General features: G+C 50.3%; 4 protein-coding genes across 4 annotated transcripts; 3 read left to right on the top strand and 1 right to left on the bottom strand.

Annotated features, from left to right (window-relative positions):
• The first annotated feature begins 416 nt into the window (after positions 1 to 416).
• BJX67DRAFT_368309 (Zn(II)2Cys6 transcription factor domain-containing protein) lies at positions 417 to 1866 on the top strand. Its single transcript, XM_071030620.1, has one exon. It carries the CDS (start codon positions 507 to 509, stop codon positions 1734 to 1736), a length of 1230 nt encoding a protein of 409 aa, XP_070880545.1. The 5' UTR covers positions 417 to 506; the 3' UTR covers positions 1737 to 1866.
• A 5538-nt stretch (positions 1867 to 7404) lies between these two features.
• BJX67DRAFT_334931 (glycoside hydrolase superfamily) lies at positions 7405 to 10409 on the top strand. Its single transcript, XM_071027569.1, has 4 exons — positions 7405 to 8807; positions 8874 to 9954; positions 10005 to 10072; positions 10129 to 10409. Exons 1-4 carry the CDS (start codon positions 7483 to 7485, stop codon positions 10247 to 10249), a joined length of 2595 nt encoding a protein of 864 aa, XP_070880546.1. The 5' UTR covers positions 7405 to 7482; the 3' UTR covers positions 10250 to 10409.
• BJX67DRAFT_334932 (uncharacterized protein) lies at positions 10410 to 11309 on the bottom strand. Its single transcript, XM_071027570.1, has one exon. The coding sequence runs from the start codon at positions 11031 to 11033 to the stop codon at positions 10569 to 10571; it is 465 nt and encodes a 154-aa protein (XP_070880547.1). The 5' UTR covers positions 11034 to 11309; the 3' UTR covers positions 10410 to 10568.
• Positions 11308 to 11779, top strand: BJX67DRAFT_334933 (uncharacterized protein). Its single transcript, XM_071027571.1, has one exon. The coding sequence runs from the start codon at positions 11345 to 11347 to the stop codon at positions 11684 to 11686; it is 342 nt and encodes a 113-aa protein (XP_070880548.1). The 5' UTR covers positions 11308 to 11344; the 3' UTR covers positions 11687 to 11779.
• The last annotated feature ends 1985 nt before the right edge of the window (positions 11780 to 13764 follow it).

Genomic DNA, 13764 nt, shown 5'->3' on the forward strand with positions numbered 1-13764 from the left:
TCAAGTGAAAGGAAGATTGGTGTTGATGTCCAGATGCAATTTCTGTTGAGGGGGACGGATAGGCATATGAATCCATATTTATATAAAAATCACCGTGTCTTCCCTAAGCCTTAGGCCATGAGTTGATTACAAAACTCCCCACCGTGCACGCCCTTGGGTGGACATGCGCATTTCACCTCATTGAAACATCATGATGCACATTGCTAAAATCCCGTTTACTTTGCCCATTTGGGTTAGCACCCGCAAAACACCACTTGAGCATCAAATTGTTATGGTATGTGCTTGGGCATGCGCCTTCTATCGCCGAGGTGGGCGCCAACTGGATGCGGTTAGAGCCCGTTGGTGGACAGGGCAGATTGCGGATTCACTGCCGACCCAGGGCGCCTCGTACTGTCCTATTGACAAATCCTGTCCAAAGCACTTCCTCTTCCTGTTCGCCCATTATTCTCTCCCTGATCCGACGTGGTCTCGGTAACTCATCGCGCGGTTCCAGTCCCTGATTTCCAATGGCTGAGCCAATTTCGCGGTCTCACCACATCCAGGCTTGCGCGGCATGCGTCAAAGCGAAGCGGAAATGCTCGCGCCAGAGCCCCGCCTGTCTTCGCTGTCGTTCCCGAGGCTTGGACTGTCAGTACTCGACGAAAAGGTATAGCCACTGGGTCCTTCTGCCCGAGACACCCCCAGAAACCTCATCAGAGGAGAATACGCCTCCAAGATTAAATGCGGAAACGGCTCTGCGCGGCTTGGATCCACTGGTTTCGTTGGATGAAGAAAAGGCTCATGCGCAGCTCTCAAGCTGGTTCACTTCTATTCATACGTGGGACACCGTCCGCTCGGAGAGACTCGAGATGGATGCCTTCTCCTCCTTTGACTTGGGCGGTTATGTTAGGAAAGTCCGTGGCTGGCTGGCTGAGTGGGTGCAGACGGGAGGCAATCCCTTCATCCACCCTCGGGTGTACAGCTTGAGGTTCCCGAGAAACATCCAAGATGCGTACATGTGCCTTTCATGCTTCCTGAACAAGACTCCGGCCAATGAGCAGCTGGTTATGCGCCTGGTAGAAGAGCGCTCTCAGGTATTGCTAAATGAGCACGGCTTTGACACCACTGGGTCATTTGTTCTCCAAGATCAGGGCAACGGCCTTGACTTGATGGGCCACATCGCGCGCGTTCAAGCTCTGTTGGTCTACCAGTTCATTGGCCTCTTTGAAGATAAAGTCAGCTTACGTCCAGTCGCTCAAAATCGGAACGACCTCATGCTGGCATGGACTAAGGAGATGGTTTCAGCAGCGGCAAACACCGTTCCATCCGGAGTGCGAGACATACTTGCATCCTCCGAACCCGGAAAGTACTACGGCAAAGACTTCATGCAATTGCTCTGGCACTCTTGGATCGTTTCTGAGACTGTTCGCCGAACTTGGAATGTCATGGCTACTATGCTCGGGCTCTTCGGCTTTGTCAAGGGTGGAAGGAGGGGCCCGTGTCCAGGCGGCATGATGTTCACCACCCGGATTGGAGTGTGGGAAGCGGAAACTGCTACCGAATGGCTGGAGATTTGTTCGTCCCGATCAGTAGGGTTGATGCAAGTTGCTGAGGCCTGCGAGCTCATATACTCTGCAGAGTGCAAACAAATCAACGAGTTTGCAACAACGACACTGGAACTTACGTACGGGCGGGAAAGGGTGCAGCAGTGGAGGGGCTTTAATAGTCAATGTGCTGATAGCCCAAGGCCAGACTAATATAATTGCTTCCTGATACTCTATAGGTAGAGGAATGCTGGAAAGTCGATTATGGCAGGTCGAATAGAGCTTGCGTTACGGGTACCAATTTGCCGGAGGAACGGGATAACTGGGTACACTACTATCTAATGTGGACGAAAACCCCTCCAGTTCCTCGGAACTGCGCTTACTAAAATTGAAGCGATCCTGGGAGTAGAATAGCGAGCTGGCTTCGCAGTGGACCGCCTTGCTAGCGCGGAAAAGCTGGGTTGGGACCTTTGAATCGCATCCAAGCCAAGGATCTATAGGCTTAGATTTCAGTAAGATGGTTTCATATATCGTGTTAGGAAGTTCGCTGGGGAGATCGAGGAAGTTCGAGGGGGCGTGGATGGCCGCGGGCTATCGATTGTGGCAGTCTCATCATCTTCTGAAGAGTGTATTGCATACATTACAATTAGGGGATTGGGCGGAATCAGACATCTCCATAAGTAGTGTTATCAAGTGAACGCTAGTTTTGGGTTCTCTTGCAGATTGATGCCCCAGCCTAAGAACCCAGCATAAATCCAGAGTTTTAATAATATTATAATTGTACGCTCATTTTAATCGAAGAAAGGGATGCTCCATCGGTTCGCCCGCCGTCCTTCTCTCCCCCCGGAGCCAAGAAAGCATCTTTACAAATGGCAAGAAGCTTTCGCTCTCCTTCTCTACCTACATTTTCTATACGCTCCCAGCCAGGAAGGAAGACCTTATTTGCCTGCAGAGGATGCGGACATGGAGAGGAAAGCTGCAATATTAGGTTCGATGGAAAGTGTGATCCCGACGCTAACTGGTATCTAGCTCGCGGGTTCAAGGTTGTCCCGTATAAGATCCAGAAATTCCACAGAGGGTTTCCGGATCAGCCCGGTCCCCCGAAAAGGTTGACCGAATGGCTAGAAAGTTGGGAAGCGGGGCAAGAACTTGAGGATGTCCCAGATGATGACCTGCCCGAGTAACTTGTACCATCTACGAAGCATAATCCAAGCTAACAAGCAAATCAAACAACCCTCTAGTTATCCGCGTTCATGCTTGACCCCCTTAATAAGGACCCTCCCTATTATCGTAATTCCCCACCGAACCGCCCACCCCGTCGATATTGACCGCGTTGCTCAACGCGTTGAATTTCAAACCACCACCATGCCTCCAAAAGCGCGTCAAAATCCTCGAAACTTGGTGGAGCAAGAGGGCAGGATCCAACTCGCAATATCCGCTTTAAAAAATCACAAATTCGAAGCGTCCGCCAAGCAGCGAAGGTTTATAATGTGCATCGAGGAACATTGCGCGATAGGATGGAAGGGGTCCAATATCGAGGGCAGCAACGCGCAAATAGCCACAGGCTTTCCGAAACTCAGGAAGAGTCTTTAGTAGAATGGATTCTATCTAGGGATTCGCGTGGAGTTCCTCCTAGACCCGGAGATGTGGCAGAAATGGCTAATCTTCTTCTAACGTATTTCCCCACCGAGCGGATCACCCCACCGAGCGGATCACCTCCTCGATTTCGACCGCGCTTTTAGAACTTGAATCGATTGCCAACCACCAACCAACGCCGATATTAATTAAAATTAGGTATCTAAAGGTACAGGACATCTAGTTCTAATATGGCCCTGAATACCACAATTAGAACACTTTGGTGGAGCGCGTCTTGGCGCTTCAGAAGGTGGAGGTGCAGGAGTCATCGAAGACCCCCGACCTCACGTTCTTGATCATTTCTCAACACCATGAGGTCTCTACCTTCCTGTATCGACAGGCCTTCATTATTAGATATCTGGCGTTTAGATCGACGCCTTTTCTGCCTTGCCTTCTTGTTTTCCGCGCGGAGCTTGTGGTTTTCCTGGGCTAGATAGGCAGCATTATATAGAGCTATCTTGCAGCCTTTTAGAACTTGCTGTAGGGCCATTTTTAAAGATATTAGAGGGCTTTAAGAACCATTTTTAAGCAATTTCTTTAGTGAAGATGCTTTTTTCTACAGCTAGTAAACTATATAAGGTATTGCTAGCGTTGAGGAGCTTATAGAGGCCCCATCATGGCTTCCAGGTAGAGTTGGTGTAGCAAGCATGATATTCAACCTATCAAGAACTCGCTGGGGATCAAATGGCTATATACCAGCTGCAGTAAAGCTGCTTTGAATATTTTAAAGCATAAAAACAGTTGTACGGGCCATGGGATATGCTTTTAGGAAGTCTAATTTGTCGATATAGTGGAACCCTAGGCGCATTCTCGATTCAACTAAACCACTATATACAGACTTCAAAGGCCCAAAGCAACCAACATCAAGAGGCTGTAGAAGATGTAATAAATAAAAAGGCATGCAAATAGCTATAATATTATTTTCGCTGCAGATTTTGTCAAAAGCAGGTGTAAGATGACTTTCATGGCTGTCCAATATAAGCAATCGATATCAACCAACTATATGGCTGCTGGTTGCAGGAATAAAGACCTTTTGAAGCCACTAGAGGCCTATCTCATTTGTAGTCCAACCATTAGGACTTAATTTAATCCTCTAGTCCTCTGGTAAGGCAAGTTCTTGATACCACCCCTTGATATGAACCTTTCCTTTGAAGATAATGCATGTAGGAACCGACCACCCCATAGAATTGATACTTTCAATTATTGTTACCTACTCGTGATTCCCAGGTTGAATAAGATGAGGTTTTCCAGGCATCTAGGATCTAGTAACTACCTTAGTAGTTGCTATTTAACCCATAGTAAAGCTAGTCTCATCGAAATTGTAGATATCTTGGTCAAGGATGCCATATTTATTTTGGACCTGCTGGAGCCGCTCAAACCACCCCTTTATAACCCTAGGATCCTCGCATTTGGCTTGATTATAGTTGTACTTCCTTGTATATCAAGATTGGACTTCTTCACGGTATTAAATAAGGTGTGTGACGTAGTTCTTTCCAACAGGTAGGCATGGAGTTAAAGTATCTGCTTGCAGGATAAGATTTGCTATTTCATGAACCTGCGCGTGTCTTGGAGGAACTCCATGTGTATCCTGAGATACTATCTAGTTAACTAAATAGTCTTCTTGAAGCTGAGAAAGCCTGTGGCTATTTGCGCGGACTTCTAGGCAAAAAGGTTGATCCTGAAGTCGTTTGTTAAGTGTTATATAGGAAATATTAAAAGCCTTTGCTGCATGATGAATACCTTGAATTTCAGAGTTTTTTAAAGCTTGGATAGCAAGTTGGATCCTGCCCTCCTGCTTAACTAATTTTTGGCGACTTTGACGCGCTTTTGGTGGCATGGTAGAGGTTTGAATTCAACGTGTTGAACGACGCGTTGAAAATCGAGGAGGTGATCCGCTCGGTGGGGTGATCCGCTCGGTGGGGAAATACGTTAGCTGCAGCATCGACCCTCCCTCAACTCATCGGGAAGAACTGGGCAACAAAGTTCATTAAACGTCGAGATGAACTAAAAACTCGATATGCGCGAAGCTATAGCTATCAGCGAGCTAAATGCGAAGATCCCCAGCTTCTCAAGGTGTGGTTTGATCAACTACAGGGGGTCCGAATGAAATATGGGATTTGCGATGAAGATATCTACAACTTTGATGAGACTGGCTTTGCTATGGGTCTAATAGCAACTACTAATGTAGTTACTAGATCTAATATGCCTGGGAAACCTCATCTAATTCAACCTGGAAACCGCGATTGGGTCACAACGATTGAATCTATCAATGTAATGGGGTGGTTAGTTCCTTCCTGTATTATCTTCAAAGGAAAGGTTCATATCGAGGGATGGTACGAAGAACTTGCCTTGCCAGCAGACTGGATGATCGAATTAAGTCCTAATGGTTGGACTACGGATGAGATGGGCCTCCGATGGTTTTAAAAGGTCTTTATTCCTGCAACCAGCAGCCATATAGTTGGCCGGTATCGACTCCTAGCTCTTGATGGCCATGGAAGTTATCTTACACCTGCTTTCGACAAGCTCTGTAGCGAGAACAATATTATACTAATCTGCATGCCTCTGCATTTATTACATCTCTTGCAGCCGCTTGATGTTGGCTGTTTTGGTCCTTTGAAGCGCGCGTATGGGAGGATCATCGAGACAAAAGCGCGCCCTGGAATCCACTATATCGACAAATTAGACTTTCTAAAGGCCTATCCCATGGCCCGTACAACCGTTTTTACGCCTCAAAATATTTAAAACGGCTTTGCTGCAGCTGGTATACTACTATTTAATCCCCAGCGAGTCCTTGATAGGTTGAATATCGTGCTTGCTACACCAACTCCACCTGGAAGCCGTGATGGGACCTCTATAAGCTCGTCAACACTAGCAACACCTCATACAGTTTACCAGCTGCAGAAAAAGCATCTTCGCTTAAAAAAATTGCTTAAAAACGGTTCTCAAAGTCCTCCAATACCTTTAAAAACGGCCCTACAGCAAGTTCTAAAGGGCTGCGAGATAGCTCTATACGATGCTGCCTACCTGGCCAAGGAAAACCATGATCTCCGCGCAGAAAATGAGAATTCAAAGCGGAAAAGGCGTCGATCTAAGCGCCAAATGCCTTCCGATACAGGCATGTCGATTCAGGAGGGCAGGGATCTCATGGTGTTGAGAAATGATCAAGAACGTGAGGTAGGGGGGTCTTCACGACTCCTGCGCCTCTACCTTCTAAAGCGCCAAGACGCGCTCCACCAAAGCGTTCTAATTGTGTTACTATTGGACATATTAGAACTAGATGTCCTGCACCTTTAGATACATAATTTTAATTAATATCGGCGTTGGTTGGTGGTTGGGAATCGATTCAAGATCTCAAAGCGCGGTCAAAAATCGACGAGGTGGCTGGCTCGGTGGGGTGGCCGGTTTGGTGGGGATTTACGTTATATAATAACTGATCTTGGAGGGCCCGTTCTCCAGTCAGGCAATGGCTGTCATGGCGCTGCGCCATGTGCAGGCCATCGGCGAACCCTGTCGACAGTCTTCGACCACCCAACCATCAGCCATATCAATAGATCTTGGGGGAAGAGCTTTCGTGTGCATGAATTCGTCTAAAGGAATTAGTTGTTCACACGGCTATACTATACAGCAGTTTGCGATATTGAGCGAGTTCGCAATCTATGATACACTCCACTGTGCCGCCGCGAGATCCTTGAATCAGGGTTGTGTCAATTGGCGATACGCCGTGGCACGGGTCATAGGGGGCTTGAGACTCCAGACACCCTTTGAAGAATCCTGGGCAGGGGCCAATCCGACCATGAAGAAACACCAACCAGAAATGGTAGCCAATAGCCTTCCCTTGCAGCAAAGCTCGGCATTTTTCTTGGCTTTCGCTGCGCCCCGCCAAGGACGCCATGTCCCCGTAAACGAGATCCAAGTTGGAAGTACGCTGCGCTGGTACTTAAAAGGATACAGGGATATAAACGAGGGACGGGCTGTGAAGGTTCCCCTTCGGGGGCTACGATGTCTTGGGTATTGAGAGATATCGGCAGGGCGGGAAGAGGCTGAGACATAGTTACATTGGGGACTCCAGATTCTACGTTGATTTTAGGACTTCCAAGCAAGATGGTATGGGAAACCAGAGGTTGGGGTCCGAAAAGTCGCGGACTCTGCCCGGATTGGGTTAGTTCGGCAAGTGAAGGCTAAGCTGAAGGTAACAACAGCGGAGAATGGATGGACTGGATAAATATGTAGAGTTTACCCTTGGTAAAGGCAACGAGTGGTGAGGCAGAGATTTACATCCAGTTCATCTAAATATCCAGTTGGCAAAGGCCATCCAGCGAGCAGCATGAGGCTCTCACTCTGGGCTCTAGGGCTACAAACCCTGACCCTCGCCGGTGCAGAGCCACTTAGCCGCCGAGCAGACGATCAGGACAAAGTCTGCGAGTACGTCAAGGTGAAATCCGGTGAAACCTGCACATCAATAGCCAAGGACCGCTGCGAGATCGACTATGCTGACTTCATCGACTACAATGGTGGTGACGATGACTTCTGCAACACAATCCAACCCGGTGACCCTCTCTGCTGCTCGTCAGGCAAGAAACCTGACCTGCGACCGCAGCCACACGAGGACGGGACCTGCGCTGTCCATGAGCTGAAGGACGGGCAGCTGTGCCAGGACGTGGCGGATGAGTATTACCTCGATGTGGAGGATATCGAGGACTTCAATGTCGGCAAGACCTGGGGGTGGATGGGGTGTAAGAGGCTGCAGCGTAACCAGGTTTTCTGCGTTAGCGATGGAGATCCCCCCCTGCCAGCGCCTATCGAGGATGCAATATGCGGTCCTCAGGTCCCAGGCACCGAGAAACCCACAAACGGCACCAAGCTGGCTGATCTGAACCCGTGTCCCTTGAATGTTTGTTGTAACATATGGGGGAATTGTGGCACAACTGATGACTTTTGCATCGACACCTCGATTGACGATACTCCTGGCACCGCAGAGGAGGGGACCAATGGGTGCATTGCAAGCTGTGGAATGGACATCGTCAATAACGACGACCCCCCCGAGGAGTTCATCCAGATCGCGTATTTCGAGGCCTGGAACGGTGATAGGCCTTGTTTACACATGGACGTCGACAGTGTTGAGGAATCGTTTACGCACATCCACTTTGCATTCGGCGATATCTCGGATGACTTTGTTCCTAGCGACAAGGGTGTCGAAGAACAGTTCAGCAAGTTCCTGGAGATGAAGGGCTCTGGTTTCAAGCGGATTATCTCCTTCGGTGGATGGGCGTTTTCGAACGAACCCGGTACAAACCATATCATCCGGGAAGGTGTGAAGCGTGCGAATCGTGATGTATTCACTGACAATATTGTCAAATTCGTCGAGGATAACGAGCTTGATGGAGTTGATTTCGACTGGGAGTACCCCGGTGCAGACGACATCCCAGGGTCTCAACCAGGCTCTGCTCAGGATGGGTCGAATTACCTAGACTTCTTGAAATTGCTCCGTGCAAAGCTGTCGGATGACAAGTCTATTGCGATTGCAGCTCCAGCGTCTTACTGGTACCTGCGAAACTTCCCAATCGAAGAGATTGCCGAGGTGGTGGACTACATTGTCTATATGACATACGACTTGCACGGCCAGTGGGACGTTGGTAATGAATGGGTGAGGTGAGTACTGTCCTGTTGCCTCTGAATAGCTATATATCGCCCACTAACATGCAACAATGTATGCAGCCCCGGCTGTCCAGGTGGCGATTGCTTGCGCTCTCACGTAAACATCACCGAAACAATGGCAGCTCTCGCCATGGTAACCAAGGCGGGTGTCCCAGCCAACAAGCTGATCGTCGGTGTCAGCAGCTACGGCCGAAGCTTCAAAATGGCAGACGCAGGCTGTACCGGTCCCATGTGCAAATACCTGGGCGAGCGCAACCAGTCCCCGGCTGCAAAGGGTGAATGTACCGGGACCGGCGGATACATTTCTGACGCCGAGATTGCAACGTTGAAGCGCGTGAACGAGGTCAAGTGGGATGAGTGGCATGACGAGGAATCCGATAGCACTATCTTTGTCTACAAAGACGTCGAGTGGGTGGCGTATATGGATCCCGATGTGAAGAAGAGCCGGCGCGAGAAATACAAGAAGCTCAACTTTGGGGGCACCAGCGACTGGGCTGTTGACTTGCAGGATAGCGATAATGTCTCGCAAGGCAACATCGTCTACGTGGACGACGAGGTCTTTGAAACGCCCGAGATGGAATGCGAGGCGCCGTGTACCATCGTCTTGCCTCCCAGCCCGCTTCCCAGCTTGACAACGGTCACTATCGAGCCCTATACAACCTCGTTTGAGATTGGCGGCACCACGACGACAACAATCACTCTCACTCCAGATCCTATCACATTCGCCTCGATGACATTCTATAACATCCCCATTCCATCCATGGAGAGCAACTCCACCATCGTCCAGCCGTACCCCAGTATGTTCCTCGAACCGATGGATGTACCCATCACATACACCGTCGGCGACGAGGAACGAACAACCACCAAGGCTGTGGTGCTCCCCCCCTGGCCTCGGATCACCGAGGGACCGCCGGAGGACTGGGATAACCTGACGTCGGGCGTGAAGGTGCCAGGGACCTTCCCCCCTGTCACCTTACCACCCGCACCCCCTCCGGGACCGCCGCCGCCCCTTTCTACGGAGTTGGTCACGTTCACGGACTGGGATATAACTCCGGGGAAGATTAAGCTAAACCCCGTGGGGACCGACCCAGATGATCCTGACCCACCCGTCCGGGTTGGCTGCGATGCGTGGTTCTTCCAGGTATGCTCTCGCTTCCCGTTGATCATCCCCTTAACTGACGATTTCCCCAGTCCTGCATCAAAGAGTTTGGCATTGAGGAATGGGAATGGGATTTCCCACCGGGAATTGTGATCCCCCCGTCAGTCAATCCCTGGTTTCGATTGATCGGATGCCAGACAGCTGACCGAGTGACAGAGGCCCCCCTCGCCCGGAGATGTTCCCGTGGCCTGAGGGCTGGACCATTGACCCTCCAGGCCCAGACCCAGGCCCAGGCCCAGGGCCCCCGCCACTGCCCCCGTGGCCCTCTATCACGTAGTCCCCCTTCCCCCCGGACAGCCCCAGAAAATCATCCCCACATGCTGACTGACTGGCCTAGGATCGGACCCGATGGGAGCCCGAGCCCGAGCCCTCCGAAACCCGAGCCGTGCGAGACAGAATCCGCTTCGATCTGTTCGACAACGACCTCATACGGTGTCGACGACGGAGGCGAGACTACCACGACCGATGTTAGCTCGACCTGCCACACCATTTTCGGATGTCATGTAACCGACTGGGATTCGACCACCACCACCTCCGATGCGTGTACTATCGACAACGTGGAGAGGAGAACCGCTCCGGTGGGCAATCCGGAAGTCCTACCGACCGAGGCCGCCTCCCTGGCTTCGAACAGCGAGTCTTCCATCGAGGCACGCAGCCCTAATCCGGAGGCTGATACGGGCAAGCACTGGCTGTCTCGTCGCTTCAGCTGGCAGGATCACCCCACAGCATGGCGGAATGACCTCAAGTACTTCCAGAAGTTCGGCTGCGAGAAGGAAACAGTCGTCGTGTACTGTGAAGATCCCACAAAATGTGACCAGGTCGAGAGTAGAATCAAAACGTGGGAGTCCCGAGCACATATTACGTATATCAAGTCGCAGGTGATCAACTTCATTGCGTTTATCTGGATCGAGCGGCTGCCTACTAAGCTGATAGCCAAACTCAGGGACATGTCGCAGTGCGGCGATGTCTTCGTTCCATATAAAATGGTTGCTAACCCTGGCTTCTCCGGGACCATTGAAGAGCCCACGCCCGAAGATGACTTGATTACAGGCGTCGAGCATATGCAAGAGATTGTCCCAGTACACGCGCGCGTCAAGCGACAGGACGACTTCTCGACTGGGAAGCGGACAGCACGGGGATGGTCCAGCTCCCAAGTATCAGTTCCCAAGGGCGTGACCAACTGGGCGTCAAATCCGGATTTCACCGATGGCGATAGCCACACCTATTACTTCCACGAGTCGCTGGGCGAAGGCCAATACGTCTACATTGTCGATACATGTGTGGACTTTGACAAGAACGCAGAGGTCACTCCTCCTCCCTCCTCCCCCCGGCACTCTTCACAGCAATCCAGTATACTAACATGAACTAGGAGATGAGCCAAATCAGACGCGTCCAACTGCAACCCCCAGATCCCAAGGACTATGGTCCCAGATCCAATCGCATGTGCTACCATGGAACGATGGTTACCTCCTTCGTGGCTGGTGCAACGGTGGGCCTTGTTCCGAAGGCGAATATTGTCCCTGTCGATGTGAAACTCGACAATATCAAGGAACGCGCTCTGGAGGGTCTCCTACGCGTCCTTGACGACCTGCTGAAACATCCCGAGCGAGGACCGAAGTCCGTGATCAACCTGTCCTGGGGTTCCGAAGGCATCCGGGAGTCAGCCAAGTTCCGGCCGACGATGAGTAAGCGCCCGAAATTCCCCCGCCCGTAATTCATGAACTGGTTTAATAACGGTATGCAGAGGCAATTCTTGACCGGATCAGCAACCAAAAGGCGTTCACCGTGCTTGCATCCGGAAACAATGCAACTGACGGGTTGTTTAGCGACCGACAAGCGCCCCAGATCTTCGCCCTCCAGGATAATCTCAAGAGCAGCTCGCTCGTCGTTGGCGCGACTATGGAGGGTGGTGCCCGGGCAGCCTTTAGCGAGCGCTTCCAAAACGACCCTGACATGGAATACATTGTTCATGCACCAGGAGACAAGGTTCGGGGTGCAAGTATCCAAGCTGGTACTTACAGCTGGAACTCGGGAACTTCCTTTGCCGCGCCCATAGTCAGTGGACTGGTGGCCTACCTGCGCGCTCTACCTTCAAAGTTCCAGGGAGAACTTGAAGATCCGGCCAAGGTCAAGCAGCTGATTATGAGCATGCAGCGCGGCCTAGGAGGAGACGACGCCATTCCCTTTGTATGGAACGGTCACGTAAAGGAGAAGAACTGTCTGGTTGATGGCTTCAATTTGGAATACCCCAGTCCCACGTCCGGCGGAACCCCGCTCCAGCCCTGTAAGGATGTTGCTAAGTTCTTTGGGGTAGAGGTATGCCTAATTGGGAGCGCTTCCAAGAGAGACGGCGACTGCAGCGATGGCGGCGGCCAGATCGGGGACATTTCCGTTCCAGGGCCCATTACCTGGGCCGAGGGCGAGCCTTCTCCGACGTGTACCGACAACTGTGGTGAACTGTGTACGGGCTATTATTGTGTTCCGAATCCGGCCAACGACGACAATCAGCCAACCTTTACCACCAAGCCTCCTTCAACGACAACTTCTGATGACGGCGACAACCCTCCAACTTCCACCACAACTATCCCACCTGAGGTAACCGCTTGCATTAAGGTCAACATCATGACTTACGTCGGACTTTATGCCCAACACGACGGGACCATGTGGTACAACGATCGCAAGGTATGCGACGAGAACAAGAAGGACAACGAGGGCGACACGACGTTCAAGTGCGAGGATGGATTCGGCCTCAGATACAAAACCAATTCAAACCCAGAGTCAGGGGCAAAAGCATGGTTGACGTACCCGTCGCAAGGCGAAGCCGAGGTCGACCTGAAGCTGTACGGTCAATCGAACGAGCCAGGATGTGCGGGAGGTAATTCTTCTATCTACATTTTCATAGATTCGAGAGATGGATTACTAATTGCAATATCGCAGGTCCAGTCCCGATTACCTGCCATAGATACTTTTATTCATTCAATAGCTTTTGGTGCAATTAGTTGGGTTGATTTCTTTCATTCCCACTGCTGCTTTCTTCTAGATTCGCTTCTGTTGTACGCTGCTCTAATCCCACCGGAGAATGACGCAGCTTTGTCTATTTCTTGAACATTGCTATTAATTTTCATGTATATTTGTGAGTGGTGGCCTGGACTGTCTCTGGAGTTACCAACAATCACTAATTAGGAAATAGTAACCAATTAGCTATTAACTACTACTAGTAGTAAGTAAGTATATATACGGAGTAAAGTATACGAAGAAATTACTCGTCAGGAACTGTACTAAAAATTTAATATGAAGTGGGGCTAGCTTAGACATCATGATAGCTCTCTAGCTGGGACAACATCCATGGTTTAAATAGTCCAAACATACTAAATACCTATGATGATCTCCTGAGTTGTGAAATGTGCTTCTTTGTTATTTAGATGTCCCACTAAGCATCCCACCTGCCCTATGAGCATGTGAAGACGGCGAAGAAGCCCCATGCAAACCTTTCAAAGATTCAAAGCCTGGAATTGAGCTTGGGAATTCCAATCTGTTGCAGTGCCCATTGGTCAAGCCACCTCGCCCGAAGGGAAATCCGGTCGTACTTCAACATATGCAAATATAGCAAACAGGAATCTAGACCACCAAGTTTATAGATATATAGACAGATCATACCCACGGCACTGGAGATGCGAGACTTAGGATATAAATATATCGAATGCTCAAACCGTCGTTGCAACAAAAATCTCCTTTCCTTTCTTAGATAGAACTGGAAGTACTCCTTCTATTTGAAGCTCGCCTTTTACAAAT

Source organism: Aspergillus lucknowensis, assembly GCF_044049455.1.
Source record: "Aspergillus lucknowensis strain CBS 449.75 chromosome Unknown BJX67scaffold_91, whole genome shotgun sequence".
NCBI classification, from domain to species: domain Eukaryota; kingdom Fungi; phylum Ascomycota; class Eurotiomycetes; order Eurotiales; family Aspergillaceae; genus Aspergillus; species Aspergillus lucknowensis.